The sequence below is a fragment of the Symphalangus syndactylus genome, chromosome 19, assembly GCF_028878055.3.
Source record: "Symphalangus syndactylus isolate Jambi chromosome 19, NHGRI_mSymSyn1-v2.1_pri, whole genome shotgun sequence".
NCBI classification, from domain to species: Eukaryota; Metazoa; Chordata; class Mammalia; order Primates; family Hylobatidae; genus Symphalangus; species Symphalangus syndactylus.
The window spans coordinates 88922496-88938086 of record NC_072434.2 but is presented as its reverse complement, the minus strand read 5'-3'; the positions used below and the strand labels follow the sequence as shown (position 1 = coordinate 88938086).

The window sequence follows — 15591 nt, the reverse complement described above, 5'->3', positions numbered from 1 at the left end:
CAGGACTAGTTACTGTAAGGGGAGGGATAAAGGCTGAATATTGCCTTCTCACTGAAAATTCCTCTATTTCCCTTCTTAGCAGGTCATTTTATTTTATGTAGGTGAATTATTCTATAATTACATTTTAATCATAAGTGGCATCCCTAAAACTCTTGATTATATTTAATTTAAAAATATTACTATATGTCTCGATAAACTCTGACGTTGTTTTTCAAAAAATCTGTTTCTTCTAGCATTTCTTGCCTTTGTCTACCTTTCTGCCATTGTGGTCTGTAGCACTTTTATAAAACAATATGTTGCATTAATGAAAAATAAGTAAAAGACTCATTTTTTTGATGTATCCCCACTTGAAAATACAAAATGTCTTATATTTTTTGGTGAAGGGTTCTTCCAGGTCAAAAATAAACTGTGAAACTTGTCCTACCAAGTTACTTAATACATGGGTCCATGAACTTAATTGGAAAAGTATGTGGTATATTCTAAATATGTTCGGAAGCTGTGCATATATCATACAACAAAACATTGCTAGTAAAGACCTAGTAGCCTTGTATCATTATATATTTTTGTATATAGACATGCAGGAATATTTATATTGTTTCCTATTTTGTTATTTCCTAATGTGAATGATGATGCCTGCTGACTCTTGCTCCTTTTTCTATGTCACTGTCAGAAAGATATCACTGCCTGATATTTCCTGTTACGTTATTAAAACTCCCCCTTCCCCCACCATGATTGTTTTTCCCCCTTCTTTTGTCACGCGAAAGCCCACTTGATCAAATCACCCAGTCTCTTAGAAAACAAATCTCCTGGCCGGGCGTGGTGGCCCACCTGTAATCCCAGCTACTTGGGAGGCTGAGGCAGGAGAATTGCTTGAACCCAGGAGGCAGAGGTTGCAGTGAGCTGAGATTGCACCCCTGCACTGCAGCCTGGGCTACAAGAGTGAAACTCCATCTCAAAAAAAAGAAAAAAAAAAATCTCCCCTAGCCTCATGCATTATACTCAATTTTTCGCCAAGGACTTCCCAGTCTAGTGTTTTCAGCCTCATGGAGAAGCTCAAATCTGATTCTGTGTCGTGTGGATGTAGACAAGCATGAGTGCACCCATAGTCTACCTTTCCTTCTCAACCTCCAACCCGACCAGGAGAACCTGTGAAAATGCCACTTTTGCTGATGAGCCCTTCAGTGTTTTCCCTAAGAATTTACAGTCCCCAGAGCTACTTCCCTGATTTTTTTTAAATGTAGGTGTCGTTCATCCTTCTAGAATCAGAAGGACTATGTAGCAATCAGTGTAGCTCCAAGAACTGGAAGCCTTTCTATTTCGTTTCAGGTGTATGTTTCAGGAAGAAAGCAGCCCTGATTGCCATGTTGAGTTAAGATACAATGTAATAATGACACCCTTCAGTAAGAGTAGGCTTATTCATGAGGACATAACTAGTCTTTGCAGGTACCTGCTTTCTATTATATTCAGACTTCAGATTGAATTCACCCTTTCAGTGGTGAGCTTTAAGTTTCTCATGCAGTAGAATGGAACATGCAGGCCTGACGTGGGCACTCTGGAGTCTTTCTAGACTATACGCTACTATTTATTCTTAAATGCAGTCCCCAGATCAGCATATCAGTATCATCGAGGTGCAAATTTTTGGGCCCCACCCAAGACCTGCTGAATTAGAAACTCTGGGAGTGGGACCCAGCCATCTATTTCAACAAGGTCTTTTGGCGATTCTGATGTATGCTAAAGTTTGAGAACCATTGTACCATATCATACCGATTGAGGCAAGCTTCATGATTGTTAACTACCCAGTGAGCTCACTGCTTCTTTGGAGTATGTTATTTCGGTAGAATCCTAGAATATTTAAGTGCCTTTTGTTAGATTTGGGGATATCATCCTCACCTATCATTTATACCTATCCCTAACTCCAGAACCTTGGATGTCCTTCAGTGAAAAATCAGGGGGGTAAGTTTTGTTTTAACTGATTGAATTACCAGTTTAATTCCTTATGATTTTTATTTTTAATTTGATTTTTTTTTCTTTTTTGAGACAAGGTCTCACTGTGTCACCCTGGCTGGAATGCAGAGGCCTGATCATGGCTCATTGCAACCTCAGCCACCGGGGCTCAAGTGATCCTACCACCTCAGCTTCCTGAGTAGCTAGGACTACAGGCATGCACCACCAGGCCCAGCTAATTTTTTTTTTTTTTAAATTTTTGTAGAGATGAGGTCTTGCCATGTTGCCCAGGCTGGTCTTGAACTCCTGGGCTCAAGTGATCCACCCGCCTCGGCCTCAGAAAGTGTTAGGATTACAGGTGTGAGCCACCATGTCTGGCCCCCTTATGATTTTTAAATAGTAGAAAAGTACTCTTTATAATAGGTATATGATCTATAATTAATTAATTTGGTCCACAAATATTTAATGAGCACTTACAATGCATTAGATGCAGTGAACAAAACAAAATTTCCCTCATGGAGCTTACATTCTAGTAAGGGAGCTAGAAAATAAATAAGATTTTGAAAGTAGGCTATGTAATGTATCATAGTTATAAATGCTAATGATATTAAATAAAATAGGGGAGGGAGGCTAGGCGCGGTGACTCACACCTGTAATCCCAGCACTTTGGGAGGCTGAGGCAGGTGGATCACTTGAGGTCAGGAGTCACAACCAGCCTGGCCAACATGGTGAAACCCCGTCTCTACTAAAAACACGAAAATTAGCTGGGCGTGGTGGCACATGCCTGTAGTCCCAGCTACTCAGGAGGCTGAGGCAGGAGAATCACTTGAACCTGGGAGGTGGAGGTTGCAGTGAGCTGAGATTGTGCCACTGTACTCCAGCTTAGCAGCCTAGGCAACAGAGAGAGATCTGTCTCAAAAAAAAAAAAAAGAAAGAAAGAAAATAGGGAGGGAGAAATATGGGCTTTCATGAAAGTGATGGTGAAGTTTTTCCATATGGTGGCCAGGGAAGTCCTCATCGACAACTTGATTTTTCAGTCAAGACCTGAGGAAGTAAGGGAGCTAGGTATTCTTTAAAAAGACTCACTCTTGATGCTTTCACATGTTTAACAGATATTTAAAATCTGCAAACACATATTTACAGCAGTGAAAATTAAAATAGTGACACAGAACCAACAAAAGATTAAACCGAAATTAAGATGAAGCATTTTAAAAATACCATGATACAATTTAATATAAAAATAGGATTTCATTTACCAAAACAAATTTAAATCCAAAATGTTTCCATCAAGTTTTTGTTAATAGCAAAATGCCAGATTAGTTATTCCAAATAAACAATTTGGAAGGTAATGTTTCTCTTACCTCAGGTCCCCAGACTTCTTCTAGTGGGAGGTGCTTGTTAAGTTCAATCATTGACTTCCATGTCTGTGCTTCATGTAAACAACCACTCTGTCAAAAGATTGCATATATATGTGGATAGGTAGAAGTTTTCATATCAACTTATTCCTAAGTATTTAATGTTTTGTTGCTATTGAAAATTTTGTATTTTTAAAACTTTCATTATTTACATGTTGGCTGGTATACAGAGGAATAATTGACAATTGATTTTTGTATATTGATCTTGTGTTGAGAGAATTTTTTTTTTTTGAGACAGTCTCATTCTGTTGCTCAGGCTGCAGTGCAGGGAAGGTCATAGCTCACTGCAGCCTCGAGTTCCTGGGCTCAAGTGATCCTCCTGCCTCAGCCTCTCGAGTACCTGGGACTACAGGCGTGTGCCAGCATGCCTGGTTAACTTTTAGTTTTTTAATTTTTGTAGAGATGGAGCCTTGCTATGTTGCCAAGGCTGGCCTTGAACTCTTGGCCTCAAGCCATCTTCCTGCCTCAGCCTCCCAAAGTGTTGGGATTACAGGCATGTGCTTGGCCAACAGAATTTATGAACTCATTTACTAATTCTAATTGTTTCACATGAACAGTTGTGTCATCTGTGAATATGACAGTTTTATGTTTTTCTTTCTCATCCTTATACCTTTTATTTGTTTTTATTATTTTTTTCTTATTACAAAGATCTTCAGGAATAGTGTTGCATAGAAGTGGTGATAACACCAGAGGTCAGGAGTTTGAGACCAGCCTGGCCAACACAGTGAAACCCTGTCTCTACTAAAAATATAAAAATCAGCTGGGTGTGGTGGTGTGTGCCTGTAACCCCAGCTACTCGGGAGGCTGAGGCAGGAGAATCGCTTGAACCCAGGAGGTGGAGGTTGTAGTGAGCCAAGATCATGCCACTGCACTCCAGCCTGGGCGACAGAGTGAGACTCTGTCTTTCTAAAAAAAAAAAAAAAAAAAAAGTGGTGATAATAGCCACCCTTGTTTTGTTCCTGATTTCAAAGTGAAAATTTTCAAATTTTTACCATTAAATATAATGTTTGCTATAATTTTTTGTATCTACATCTCATTAAGTGAAGGCTGTTTCTATCTATTCATAATTTTCTAAGATTTATTTATTTGTTTGTTTAGAGACGGAATCTTGCTCTGTTGCCCAGGCTGGAGTGCAGTGGTACAACCTCGGCTGATTGCAACCTCCACTTCCCGGGTTCAAGCGATTCTCCTGCCTCAGCCTCCCGAGTAGCTAGGACTACAGGTGTGTGCTACCACATCCAGCTAATTTTTATATTTTTAGTAGAGATGGGGTTTCACCATGTTGGCCAGGCTGGTCTTGGAGTTGACCTCAAGTGATCGCCTGCGTCAGCCTCCCAAAATGCTGTAATTTTTTTCTGAAAGTGATGAGCTCCAAGATAGGAATTGAGCAACTCCGATACAGGCATGGATAAAGCAGAAAGATGAGTGTTTAAAGTTGCCCGAACAGCAAGCAGAAATAATACTGGGGAAAAATGAGATACGGATAGAGATACAGAGAAATTGATATTGGCAAGATGGTGCTGGAGAATTGAACTATGGAGCTCACACGGATAGGAAGGGAAGGGAGGAAACATGAGGGAGAGAGAGGAGGAGAAAGCAGAGGGTTCAGTACAGCAGATGGCCAGTTTGTGTGAGACAAAGTAGAGACTGGAGGAGCGTGAATCACAACGAGAGAGCTAAAGGATTGGGGGTTGAGGTCAGAGGGTAAACTACTTGAACTGAAATGCAATTTATTTATTTTTTTTTTTTGAGACAGGATCTTGCCCTGTCACCCAGGATGGAATGCAGTGGCAGGATCACAGCTCACTGCAGCCTTGACCTCCTGGGCTCAAGCAATCCTCCCGCCTCAGCCTCCTGAGTAGCCAGGACTACAGGTGTGCATCACCACACCCGGCTAATTGAAAAATTTGTGTGTGTGGAGAAGGGGTTCCACTATGTTGCCCAGGCTGGTCTCAAACTCCTAGGCTCAAGCGACGATCCCGCTTCAACCTCCCAAAGTGCTGGGATTATAGGTGTGAGCCACCATGTCCCGTCCTTAAATATAGTTTTAATAGGGGCTGCTATCTTAGTTATTAGTCAAGATAGTCTCTACGTGCTGCAATAATAAACCCCGACTCTCAGGGGATTTACAGAATACAAATTTAATTCTTTTTTTAAAAATTATTATTATTTTAGACGGAGTCTCACTCTGTCACCCAGACTGGAGGGCAGTGGCACGATCTCAGCTCACTGCAACCTCCACTTCCTGGGTTCAGGTGATTCTCCTGTCTCAGCCTCCTGAGTAGCTGGGATTACAGGTGTGTGCCAGCATGCTCAGCTAATTTTTGTATTTTTAGTAGAGATGGGGTTTCACCATGTTGGTCAGTCTCGAACTCCTGACCTCGTGATCGGCCTGCCTCAGCCTCCCAAAGTGCTGGGATTATAGGCATGAGCCACCACTCCTGGCCAACAAGTTTAATTCTTGATCACATATAGCCCAATGCAGATGTCCCTGGTTAGATGGTTCTGACGGTGCCTCTCCTCAAAGCTGTGAATTAGGAACCAAGGCTTTTAAAAATGTCTAGTGGCTCCTTGCATTCCAGCTCTCATCTACTCCAGCCTTACGTGTTGCTAAAATACACTGATGTGAGGTACGATGGAAAGCGTGAAGGTTCACGTGATTCCTTCTTAAGCACTTCATCTGGAAGTGACACCTATGACTTCTGCTCATATTCCAGCCATGAGAACCAGTCATATGGCCCCAACTAGATGCAAATGCATCTGGGAAATGTAGGCCCTGTTTAGAAACTTTCCCAGCAATACCCCCATAGGATGGATGGCAGAATTCAGGAGTCCATGGTGATTGTTTTCAGGGCAGGAGGAAAAGTGATCCAGTTCTGAGTATATGGTACCAGTATGTAGGGATGGCACAGATGTTGACTGAATGGCAGGAGCCTCAAACAAATGGAGTTTTACTTAGAGCGAAGAGAGAATGACCTGGAAATGATACTGTATCTCTTAGTGGCCTTTTGGCTAAGATCAAGTGCAGGAATGATACTATGGATGAGGGAGAACATCAACCCCAAATCTCACCCTTAAGTATATGGGGTGAGAGAAAGAGTACTCTTGGTTCGATCGAACTGTAGGGAAAGGGTTATCCTCTGAGGCACTTTTATTAAAGAAGGATCTAGAACGTTTAACCTTGAGGCATAATAGAAAGGTTTGAGAAGGAAGAGAGTGACGGGAGTCTGGACCAAGGGAGAAGATGGATACAATAGTATAGGGATGAGACTGTGCAGAGGAAGCAGACCAGGAGAACTTACATATTAGGTGCTGAACAAGTATAGGTGGAATGTGTGGTGGGATGGATGTATTTGGTTACATAATTGAAAGACAATTGCCAGGCATGGTGGCTCACACCTGTAACCCCAGGACTTTGGGAGGCTGAGGCGGGTGGATCAATTGAGGTCAGGAGTTCGAAACCAGCCTGGGCAACATGGTGAAACCCTATCTCCACTAAAAGTACAAAAATTAGCCAGGTGTAGTGGCGTGTGCCTGTAGTCCCAGCTACTCAGGAGGCTGAGGCAGGAGAATCGCTTAAGCCCAGGAGGTGGAGGTTGCAGTGAGCTGAGATTGCACCACTGTACTCCAGCCTGGGCGACAGAGACTCTTAAAAAAAAAAAAAAAAAGCAAAAGAAAGAACTCTTGCAATACTCTGGGGGGTGGCAGGTGGAACTCAGTTCTCTTGGCTGCCATCTAGATGGGTTATACTTCTGGATAAGTAAGGTGTCTGGTAGATAAGAACATTACTTTGGAAACAGCCATCCCTGGTTTTTTTTTTTTTTTTTTTTTTTTTGCGAGTGAAGTCTGTGGGGAATATTAGAAATCAGTGCTGGTAACTTCTAGAGAGGCTCCATCATGACAGGAGGCCCTCAGGGTAGAAAGGCCCACACAGGGAGGGGAAATGTGTTGACTGGGAGTGGTAAGACCACTCTGCTGTGGCCTACAAAGGGAAAGGATAGAATAAGGGAGATTCACCGAGGAGGCCAAGAGCAACCAGTCCTGGAGGGTGGAAGGAAACCGGGAGAGTGCAGGGACATTGAAGCCAAGGTCAGCGGGGTCAAATGATGCGGAGAAGTCACATGAGACGAAGCCCAGAGTGTCCGTTTGACTTTAGTGCAAAAGTGATAAATGCCCTAAAGCCAAAGGCAGACCCATAAATAATCAAACACTGAATACAGTTTGGAGAGAAAAGAAGACTCATAGAGTTGCATCATCCTATTATAAATGTTATTTTATTTTTTTCTGACCCCTTTATGTCTTAGGTGACAACTTCTATTTTTCATAAATGAATTTTAGTAGCCATATAATTTAATCTAGAGGTGATTTTTTCCCTACCCACTGCTGCCTTATTCTATTTTCCTTAGATTGCTTGTTTATAAATGTAAAACAGAAAGACATTGTCTAGTTGCATGCTAAATTCTGGTTAAATCCAAAGACGCCATACCTGTGCCATACTATTAATAAAGCTGTAGTCATCCCTGCCATGTATTTCCCACACTATGAAATTTGCTTCCACATCTTTAACATAGCCATTATCATCAAATCTGAAAGAAACAAACAGAAAGATATCAGTTTCATATAAAATAGAGGGGTTAAGAGTTCTAGCTTCTGAGTCAGAAGTGCTTAGGTTTAAATCCTGTCTTTATCACTTCATAAAGTGATAAAGTAACTCTGGGGGAGTTACTTAAACTCTTGAAGCCTTGATTTTTTTTCTGTAAAATAGTAACAGTACCTATTGTTTAGGTGTCTTTTGACAGCTGGATTAAACAAGCAGACGTTCTTTCATTCAGCTCTCAAAATAAAACCTGATAGTAATGAAGGAGAAATGTTTTACTTTTTGACCATTTGGAACTCTAAGTTCTCTTCACTGGACAGGGTCCCTCTGTCGATCAGGTGAGCGTAGCTTAGGCACTGCTGTCATGGGTGTTAGCAGGGAGAAAGATGGAAGGATGTGATGGATGGAGAAAGGGCAGAGCAAGGGCAGAGCAGGATGCCCTGTTGTCTTTTAGCTCATATATTCATTGGCTGCCTATTATGTACTAGATGTACTAGAGAATGAAACCACAGAATTACTATGATGAGAACGGAGATGCTGCAGATCCCCCTAGGAGGAACCAGCTGGAAGCTGTGGCTGAGTCTGGAAGGGTCAGTGGTGTTGGTAAGTCGAGGTGGGGCTGAGAAGCCTGTACGCTCCCTGGATCTACAGTCACGCCTAGCCCATGCTCAGAGAATGGAAGACGACTTCTACCAACAGCAGACACCAGCAAGGGGAGTCCAAGATGGACTGGCTACCCCTGCCTTGATGCTACGGCTGGAGACACAGGAGGCCCCATTGGGCTTATTTACTGCAAACTCAGTGAGTGTTCAAAAGAGCTGTAGTGCTTCATATTAATATTTTTCTCCCTGCTACCATGTGAACTTAGAGGCTTGAGATCAGAGCTAAAAGTTCAATTCTTGATAAAGTCGTGCCTTTGCACACCAGAACTTGTGACCGTAAGAATGGTTACATGTTTGCCTTCTCCGTCAGTTACTCCCATATTTCTGAATGAAATTGTCCCCCATGCCCGTTGGGTAGAATTTCACTTAGGACCTTAGTGTCAGGCACTTGCTTCGAGGCTGCTGGCTCTGGGACTGTCACCCCACCTTCTCCTTCTGATAGAACTTCTCGCTGCACTCACTGCTCTGCGTCTATCATACAAAATCACAGGTCTTCACAGTGTCTCTTGGCTCACTGCCCCATCTCTGCTTCACCTCGCATTTGTATCTGGCCTTCTAGGTCTGCTACAACTTGCTACCGCCCAAACCTTGTTACTAAAAGCATTTATTGTCCCATTCTCACAAACTGGGGACAAAAATTTTAAATGTCAAAAAGTGGTACCTGAGAAGTTGTTTTCTTTCCATCCCTATTTAGTTTGGAGAAGTCACAAAGAGATGAACTTAGAAGGTTAGTTCTCAAACAGGCGTGACTAGCTAGGGATTGGAGGATTGGTGTTTGGCTTCTTTTCTGACGGGGAAGAAGGCCACAGAGAATTCGAAAACTCTACTGAGAGCTCTGGGACCCTTTTGCAACAGACAAATGCACACATGTGTAGGCATACACATATTTTTGTATAGTTTCAGAGATTTGGGTCAGGTTTTAGCAAAGCTCTAATTCTAGGAGCTTTGGAAAGAGCAGAATGTTTGCATCTTCCAAAAGTCATCAGACTATTGAATTATTACCATTTATTGGTATTTTAGAGATGGGGTCTTGCTCTGTTGCAGAGGCTGGAGTGCAGTGGAACAATCATAGCTCACTATAACCTCTAATTCTTGGGCTCAAGGGATCTTCCTAACTTTAGGACTACAGGTATGTGCCACCACACCCAGTAAATTTTAAAATCTTTTGCACAGATGGGGAGTCTCACTATGTTGTCCAGGCTCATTTTGAACACCTGGCCTCAAACCATCCTCCCGCCTCTGATTCCCAAAGCACTGGGATTACAGGTGTGAGCCACCATGCCTGGCCAGATTCTTACATTATTAAGAACTAGTTACAAGCCATATGTTTTTTTTTTTTTTTTTTTTTTTTTTTGAGACGGAGTCTTGCTCTGTCTCCCGGACTGGAGTGCAGTGGCGCGATCTCGGCTCACTGCAAGCTCCGCCTCCCGGGTTCACGCCATTCTCCTGCCTCAGCCTCTCGGAGTAGCTGGGACTACAGGCGCCCGCCACCACGCCCGGCTAATTTTTTGTATTTTTTTTAGTAGAGACGGGGTTTCACCGTGGTCTCGATCTCCTGACCTCGTGATCCGCCCGCCTAGGCCTCCCAAAGTGCTGGGATTACAAGCGTGAGCCACCGCGCCCGGCCGGAAGCCATATGTTTTATTAAAAAAAAAAATCTTCATTGGACTGAGCTGGCATCTTTTGCAAGAGCAATATGCTACAGTGCCATCTAGTGGCAATATGTGTAAATTGCATGACCCATAATTTCTGGGTTTGTAAAGATCTTTTACAATGATGTTTAATTTATATCATTGAATATATTTGAAAAAATACTTGTCTATATAAGCATGGCCTATTTTCATGAATGTTCTTTAATGTAGGGTATAATACTAATTAAGCCTAAGAAATGCAGAAATGTTCCTAGTTGGCAGCTCTTCTTTGCAATTTGTCACCTCCCCACAGTGGTAGTTCCATTTTGGGAACTGGGAAAGAGACTTCTCTGTGGACCTGCAAACCTATTAGACAAATCCTTGTGGCTATCCCATTGTATTAACCATGACTTTAATTTTCTGTATTCTGATGCCATAACTTCTGGGGCCTTGCTCTAGGGGGTCTGCGGAAGGTTAGCCAATTCCTAGAGATAGTAACCAGCTCTTCCAGGAGCTCCTGCCTAAGGAAGGGGGTTCTTTATTAGTAGCCCTGGGCTACTATCCTCCTACCCTCAGCACCCCAGAGGCAGACACCCTACAAGCAGGGATAGTCCCTAGTCCCCAGAGCCCCATTGAAATTATTCAAAGTAGCCAATTTCAAACGTGCTTACCCTGCCTCTCCCATTCCTTCACACAGAAACTGCAATCAGGCTCTGCCCACATTTCCCCCTCACTCCCCTCTGCCTCCTGACTCACCCTGACGTTTCCATGTGTGGCCCCGTGGGGCATGCCTTGCCCCCAGTTTCTAGGGATGTGTATGTATAATGCACTTCCTTCCTGATGGTCATTTCCGCATCTGTGCATCTTACCATACCTGACTAAAGCGAATCCTCAGGACCCTTAAAACACCCAGAATATCTGTTCCTGAACTCCCTGCAGGGTAACAAAGAAATTGTGCTGCACTGTTTCCTCTAGGGCTGCTTCTGTGGCACTAAATTCTAGTTTGAGATTGGAGAGTAATAGACTCATCATCAAATGCTAGTAAGCGTGAGGCAAGCCCTGGGACTCTGAATCCAGCTGTGATGACTTCGGTTCCCAGCTAGATCACACTCCCAGGACTGGCTTCCTTCTTATGAGTGTTGGACAGTGAATCTATTGTCCTTTTATCGGTCAAACTCTGTCGAGCCTTGTACCTGAGCCATTCCCTGTAACGTTAAGGCATTTATTGTAATCCAGAGACCTAGACTATGGGCTAATTTCCCAGTGGCCACCCCTGCCGCTGATTCTCAAAGCTTGATTGATTCAAGTCTGCCAGAGTCTCAAAGTGAGCAGCTAAATTTATCTCTGATGAATACCTGATCGGATACCTGGTTTTCAACTATGTATACTATAATTAAGTGGAACTGGACAATGGACCTTACCCATCTGTCCCTCTGTCATTGGCCTCTAGTATTCAGTTCATTATCTTAGGAGAATTGGAAGTAAAAGGTTTTATCAAATGATTCCTAGTAGCAGACAAATAACTTATTTCTAGAAACAAGTGCTGCCACAAAAATCCCAAATAGTGCTGTTCCAGTAGACTACTCTCCCACCTCACCCTCTCCCATCCCCCACTTGTCCTCTCATCTGCCCCTTGACCTCGTAGAGATTTCCAGTTCCCCAATTCCTCCTTCCTTCCCCTTCCCCTTCTTCTCCTTCCCCTTCTCCCCTTCTTCTCCTTCTCTCTCTTTCCTTCCTTCCATTTCACTCTGTTGCCCAGGCTAGAGTGCAGTGGTGCGATCTTGGCACACTGCAACCTCTGCCTCCTGGGTTCAAGCGATTCTCCTGCTTCAGGCTCCCGAGTAGCTGGGATTACAGGTGCCCACCACCACGCCCGGCTAATTTCTGTGTTTTTAGTAGAGATGGGGTTTCACCGTGTTGGCCAGGCTGGTTTCGAACTCCTGACCTCAAGTGATCCGCCCACCTTGGCCTCCCGAAGTGCTGGGATTACGGGTGGAGCCACCGCGCCCGGCCCTCCCTGCTTTTTCACACGGCATTTCTGTCCTACATTCTCTTCGTTCCCTACTCAGCCCAGTCTCATGGCTAATTATCTGACCCCCAGTTATATTTATCCTATTTTTGCTGGTGAGAAATCTGTCAGTCTAGGTGACATTCCACTGTAGGTAATCTGTATTATTTATACGACAGCGTATGTGATTTTCCCTTTTTCTTTGCTGTTTTATGGCTTCGTTCTGAGGTATCTGAGACTTTATGCCAATCCTCAACCTTATAACTTGGGCCTTAAATTCTGAAAAGTTTTCATATTTTATTTCTTTTCATTGAATGTTGCCTCTTTTTTCAATGCATTTTCTGTAATTTCCCCTTCTGGAAAAAATTATTAAGCACATGTTGAAATTTGTCGTTCTGCTGAAATTGTTTCTTATCCTCTTTTTTATTTATCTATTTACCTATTTGTATTGCATCCTGGTTAATTTCCACATCTCTCTTTTTTCAGTAATTCTCTCTTCACCTATATCTGATCTGGTTTGTAATTATGTCTAAAATTTTGAATTTAATGACTACATTTTCATGTCTAGAATTTCAAATTTTTTAAAATATGCCTACTTTCTTTTCATAGTCATATTATTTCTATTTTATTTTTCCTCTTTATTCATTTTGAACACATTTTCTACATTTTCTATATTGTTCAGATTGTTCTGTTATTCTTAAGCATTTGTTTTGTGTGCTCATTTTCAACTTATTTTATCTGCTGACTCGCCCTCATGGGGAGTCCGTTTCCTTACATGTTTGTAAATTTAGATGATCGATTCTTTGATGGTGGTGACTTTTCCAGTGAGAATCCTCTGTCTCTGGATTTGCCTTTCCAGTTGCCTTTGTTTCAAGGGGTTTGCTTAGGGGTTTCAAGGCTACTTGATAATTTTTAGCTTCATTTTGCATATGGCACTTTCTATGACTAAACTCTATTCCTATTAGGTGTAAGTTCAGATCCATAGGAGGCCTGAGGTGAACATTTTGGTGGACATCTCCCATTCTTATAGGAGGTATATTTTTGCCTACAAATTCATGTAGGTTACAACCTTCCTTGTGATTGACCTGGGCATTAAGCAGAGTTTTCTAGTCTCTCTCTTTCTCTCTCTCTCTTTTTAGACTAGGTAGCTCTTAATATATCCTGAATTTGTGAAAGAGCCTCTGGCCTGACAGGAGCTTGAAAACCCAGCTTCCAATTTCTAGTTTCATTATGCTGGGCCAGTACCCCTGGATCGCATAGGTAGGCTGAAGAGTGTTGCTCTAACTTTCAGTTCTCTCTTCACTTCTGAGAGTGCGCCTTCTTTCTTTCAAGCTTAGTTATGTACAAAGTATTTTTGTTATGTTTTATCCAGGATGACGTGTCTATCACGGGTAGGGAGTGACTCAACTTAGCTCAGTCTGCTATATTACTATAATCAGAATGACTCATTTCTAACCTTCCTTTCTTTATCCTCAAACTGTAAACATGCTCATCTGTCTTCCTCTTTAAAAATCCAGGTCATATTTTGTGTTTTTCTCTATAGGTAAATTCCTGTCTCTTTCTTCTATTTTCCAGCCCAAAGCTGAAAAAGTGTAGACTACATTTTGCCTCTACTTGTAAACTTCTCATTGATTTTGCAAACCCCCTGCAGTCTGGCTTCTCTTCTCACCATTGCGTAGAAACTACTCTTACTTGAGGAAGGGTAAGGAAGCCACTCGCTGCATCTGAGTGAGTGTGGTGAAGCTTAATGGGAGGAAGGTAACAGAGGCAGAAAATCAAATAGAACGTTGGAAGTCATTGTAAGGGCTTGGCTTTTACTCCATGATAAGGATTTCGAGCTTCGGAGCAATGTGCTTTGACTTTGTTTTCAAGGTTTTACTCTTGCTGCTACATGGAGGCAAGAGTGGGAACAGAGAGAGCAACAAAAAGGCTATTGTAATAATCTGGTCAGTGGTGATGGCTTGCGTCAGTATAACAGCAGGCATTGACAAATAAATAGACCCAACAGGCTTTGTTAATGGATTGGATGTAGGGTATATGAGAGAGGGAGGAGTCAGGGAGATTCCAAAGTTTTGGCCAGATCAACAAGAAGGTTGGAGTTGCTATCACTTAAAATGAGGAAGGCTACTGGTGGAGCAGGTTTTGAGGGGAAGATCAGGAGTTCAGTTTTGGACAGGTTACTTTTGATATATCTATTGACATCTAAGTGCAAAAGTGATATATGTATTTAGCATCTCAGTGGATGTGTCAGTCTGGGGTTCAGGAACTGTATCTGATTACATTTTATACACCACCTTGCAGTTAGATTTGAGCCATGGCAATAGGTTCTGGATAATGGGATGTGGGTGGAAACCACCTCTAGTTCTGAGCCTTTAAAACATCCCATACAATCCTCCAGTCTTTTTCCCAGACACAGTGGCAAACTAGGAGAGACCATGTCTAGATGATGTAGTTCTATTTATCAGATTATGACATGGAGAGTTAGGCACTGGGATTTTAGGGTTTATTTGTTACTGCAGCATAGCCTAAGCATACTTGACAGATGTAAGGGGAGATGGTCAGGCTGTAGATGCAGTGTTGGGATATATCAATATATTGAGACATCTTGGCCCATGCAACTGGATGATGACATTCAGAGAGAAAGTTGAGGTGGGGAAAAGAAAAGAAATCCCTGAGCCTCCGGGCATTCTAACACTAAGAGATCAGGGAGAGAGAGAGCCGGGTGTCAAGCTTCTGAGCGGGAACCTTTGTAGTGCGAGCGACAAAAGAGAGAATTAAATATGGGTGATGTTGAACAAAGCAAAAATATTTTTGTTTGGAAGTGTGTCCAGTGCCACACCGTGGAAAAGGGAGGCAAGCACAAGACTGGGCCCAATCTCCATGGCCTCTGTGGGTGGAAGACAGGTGAGGTGGCTGGATTCTCGTACACAGACACCAAGAAGAACAAAGGCATCATCTACGGAAGTAGCAATTGGAGAATCCTAAGAAGTACATCCCTGGAACAAAAATGATCTCCACTGGTGCTAAAAGGAAGGCAGAAAGAATTGGTCACTGCCTTATTTACTTACAAACCAGAATTGTCTCATGATTTTATGTGTACTGTAGTGTAATTGATCTAATATACCAGAGTTCAGGTCATGTATGACTGGCAGAATATTTTTGTTGGACAGCCCTGATAAGTAAGACTGGCTTCTAGTTAAATGAATATGATCAGTTTTTTTGAATTTTGACAGTAATTCGGACTCAGTAAATGCTGTCCCTGTTTCCTCTTCTAAAGATATGACTGGACTTGATGAGTAACGTTCAACTGTTCACAAAGACGAGAACGCCATCC

The 15591-nt window shown here is 42.5% G+C and overlaps 1 protein-coding gene across 10 annotated transcripts in view; it reads right to left on the bottom strand.

The window, feature by feature from the left end:
• Positions 1-15591, bottom strand: part of CATSPERE (catsper channel auxiliary subunit epsilon) — a 170328-nt gene that overhangs the window by 26663 nt on the left and 128074 nt on the right. For all 10 annotated transcript variants that reach the window (XM_055233566.1, XM_055233562.1, XM_055233560.2 and 7 more), the window contains 2 exons: positions 7846-7945; positions 3306-3392 (listed from right to left, as the gene is read on the bottom strand). In XM_055233566.1, the coding sequence (XP_055089541.1) occupies positions 3306-3392; positions 7846-7945 (187 nt within the window). The remainder of the gene's footprint in view (positions 1-3305; positions 3393-7845; positions 7946-15591) is intronic.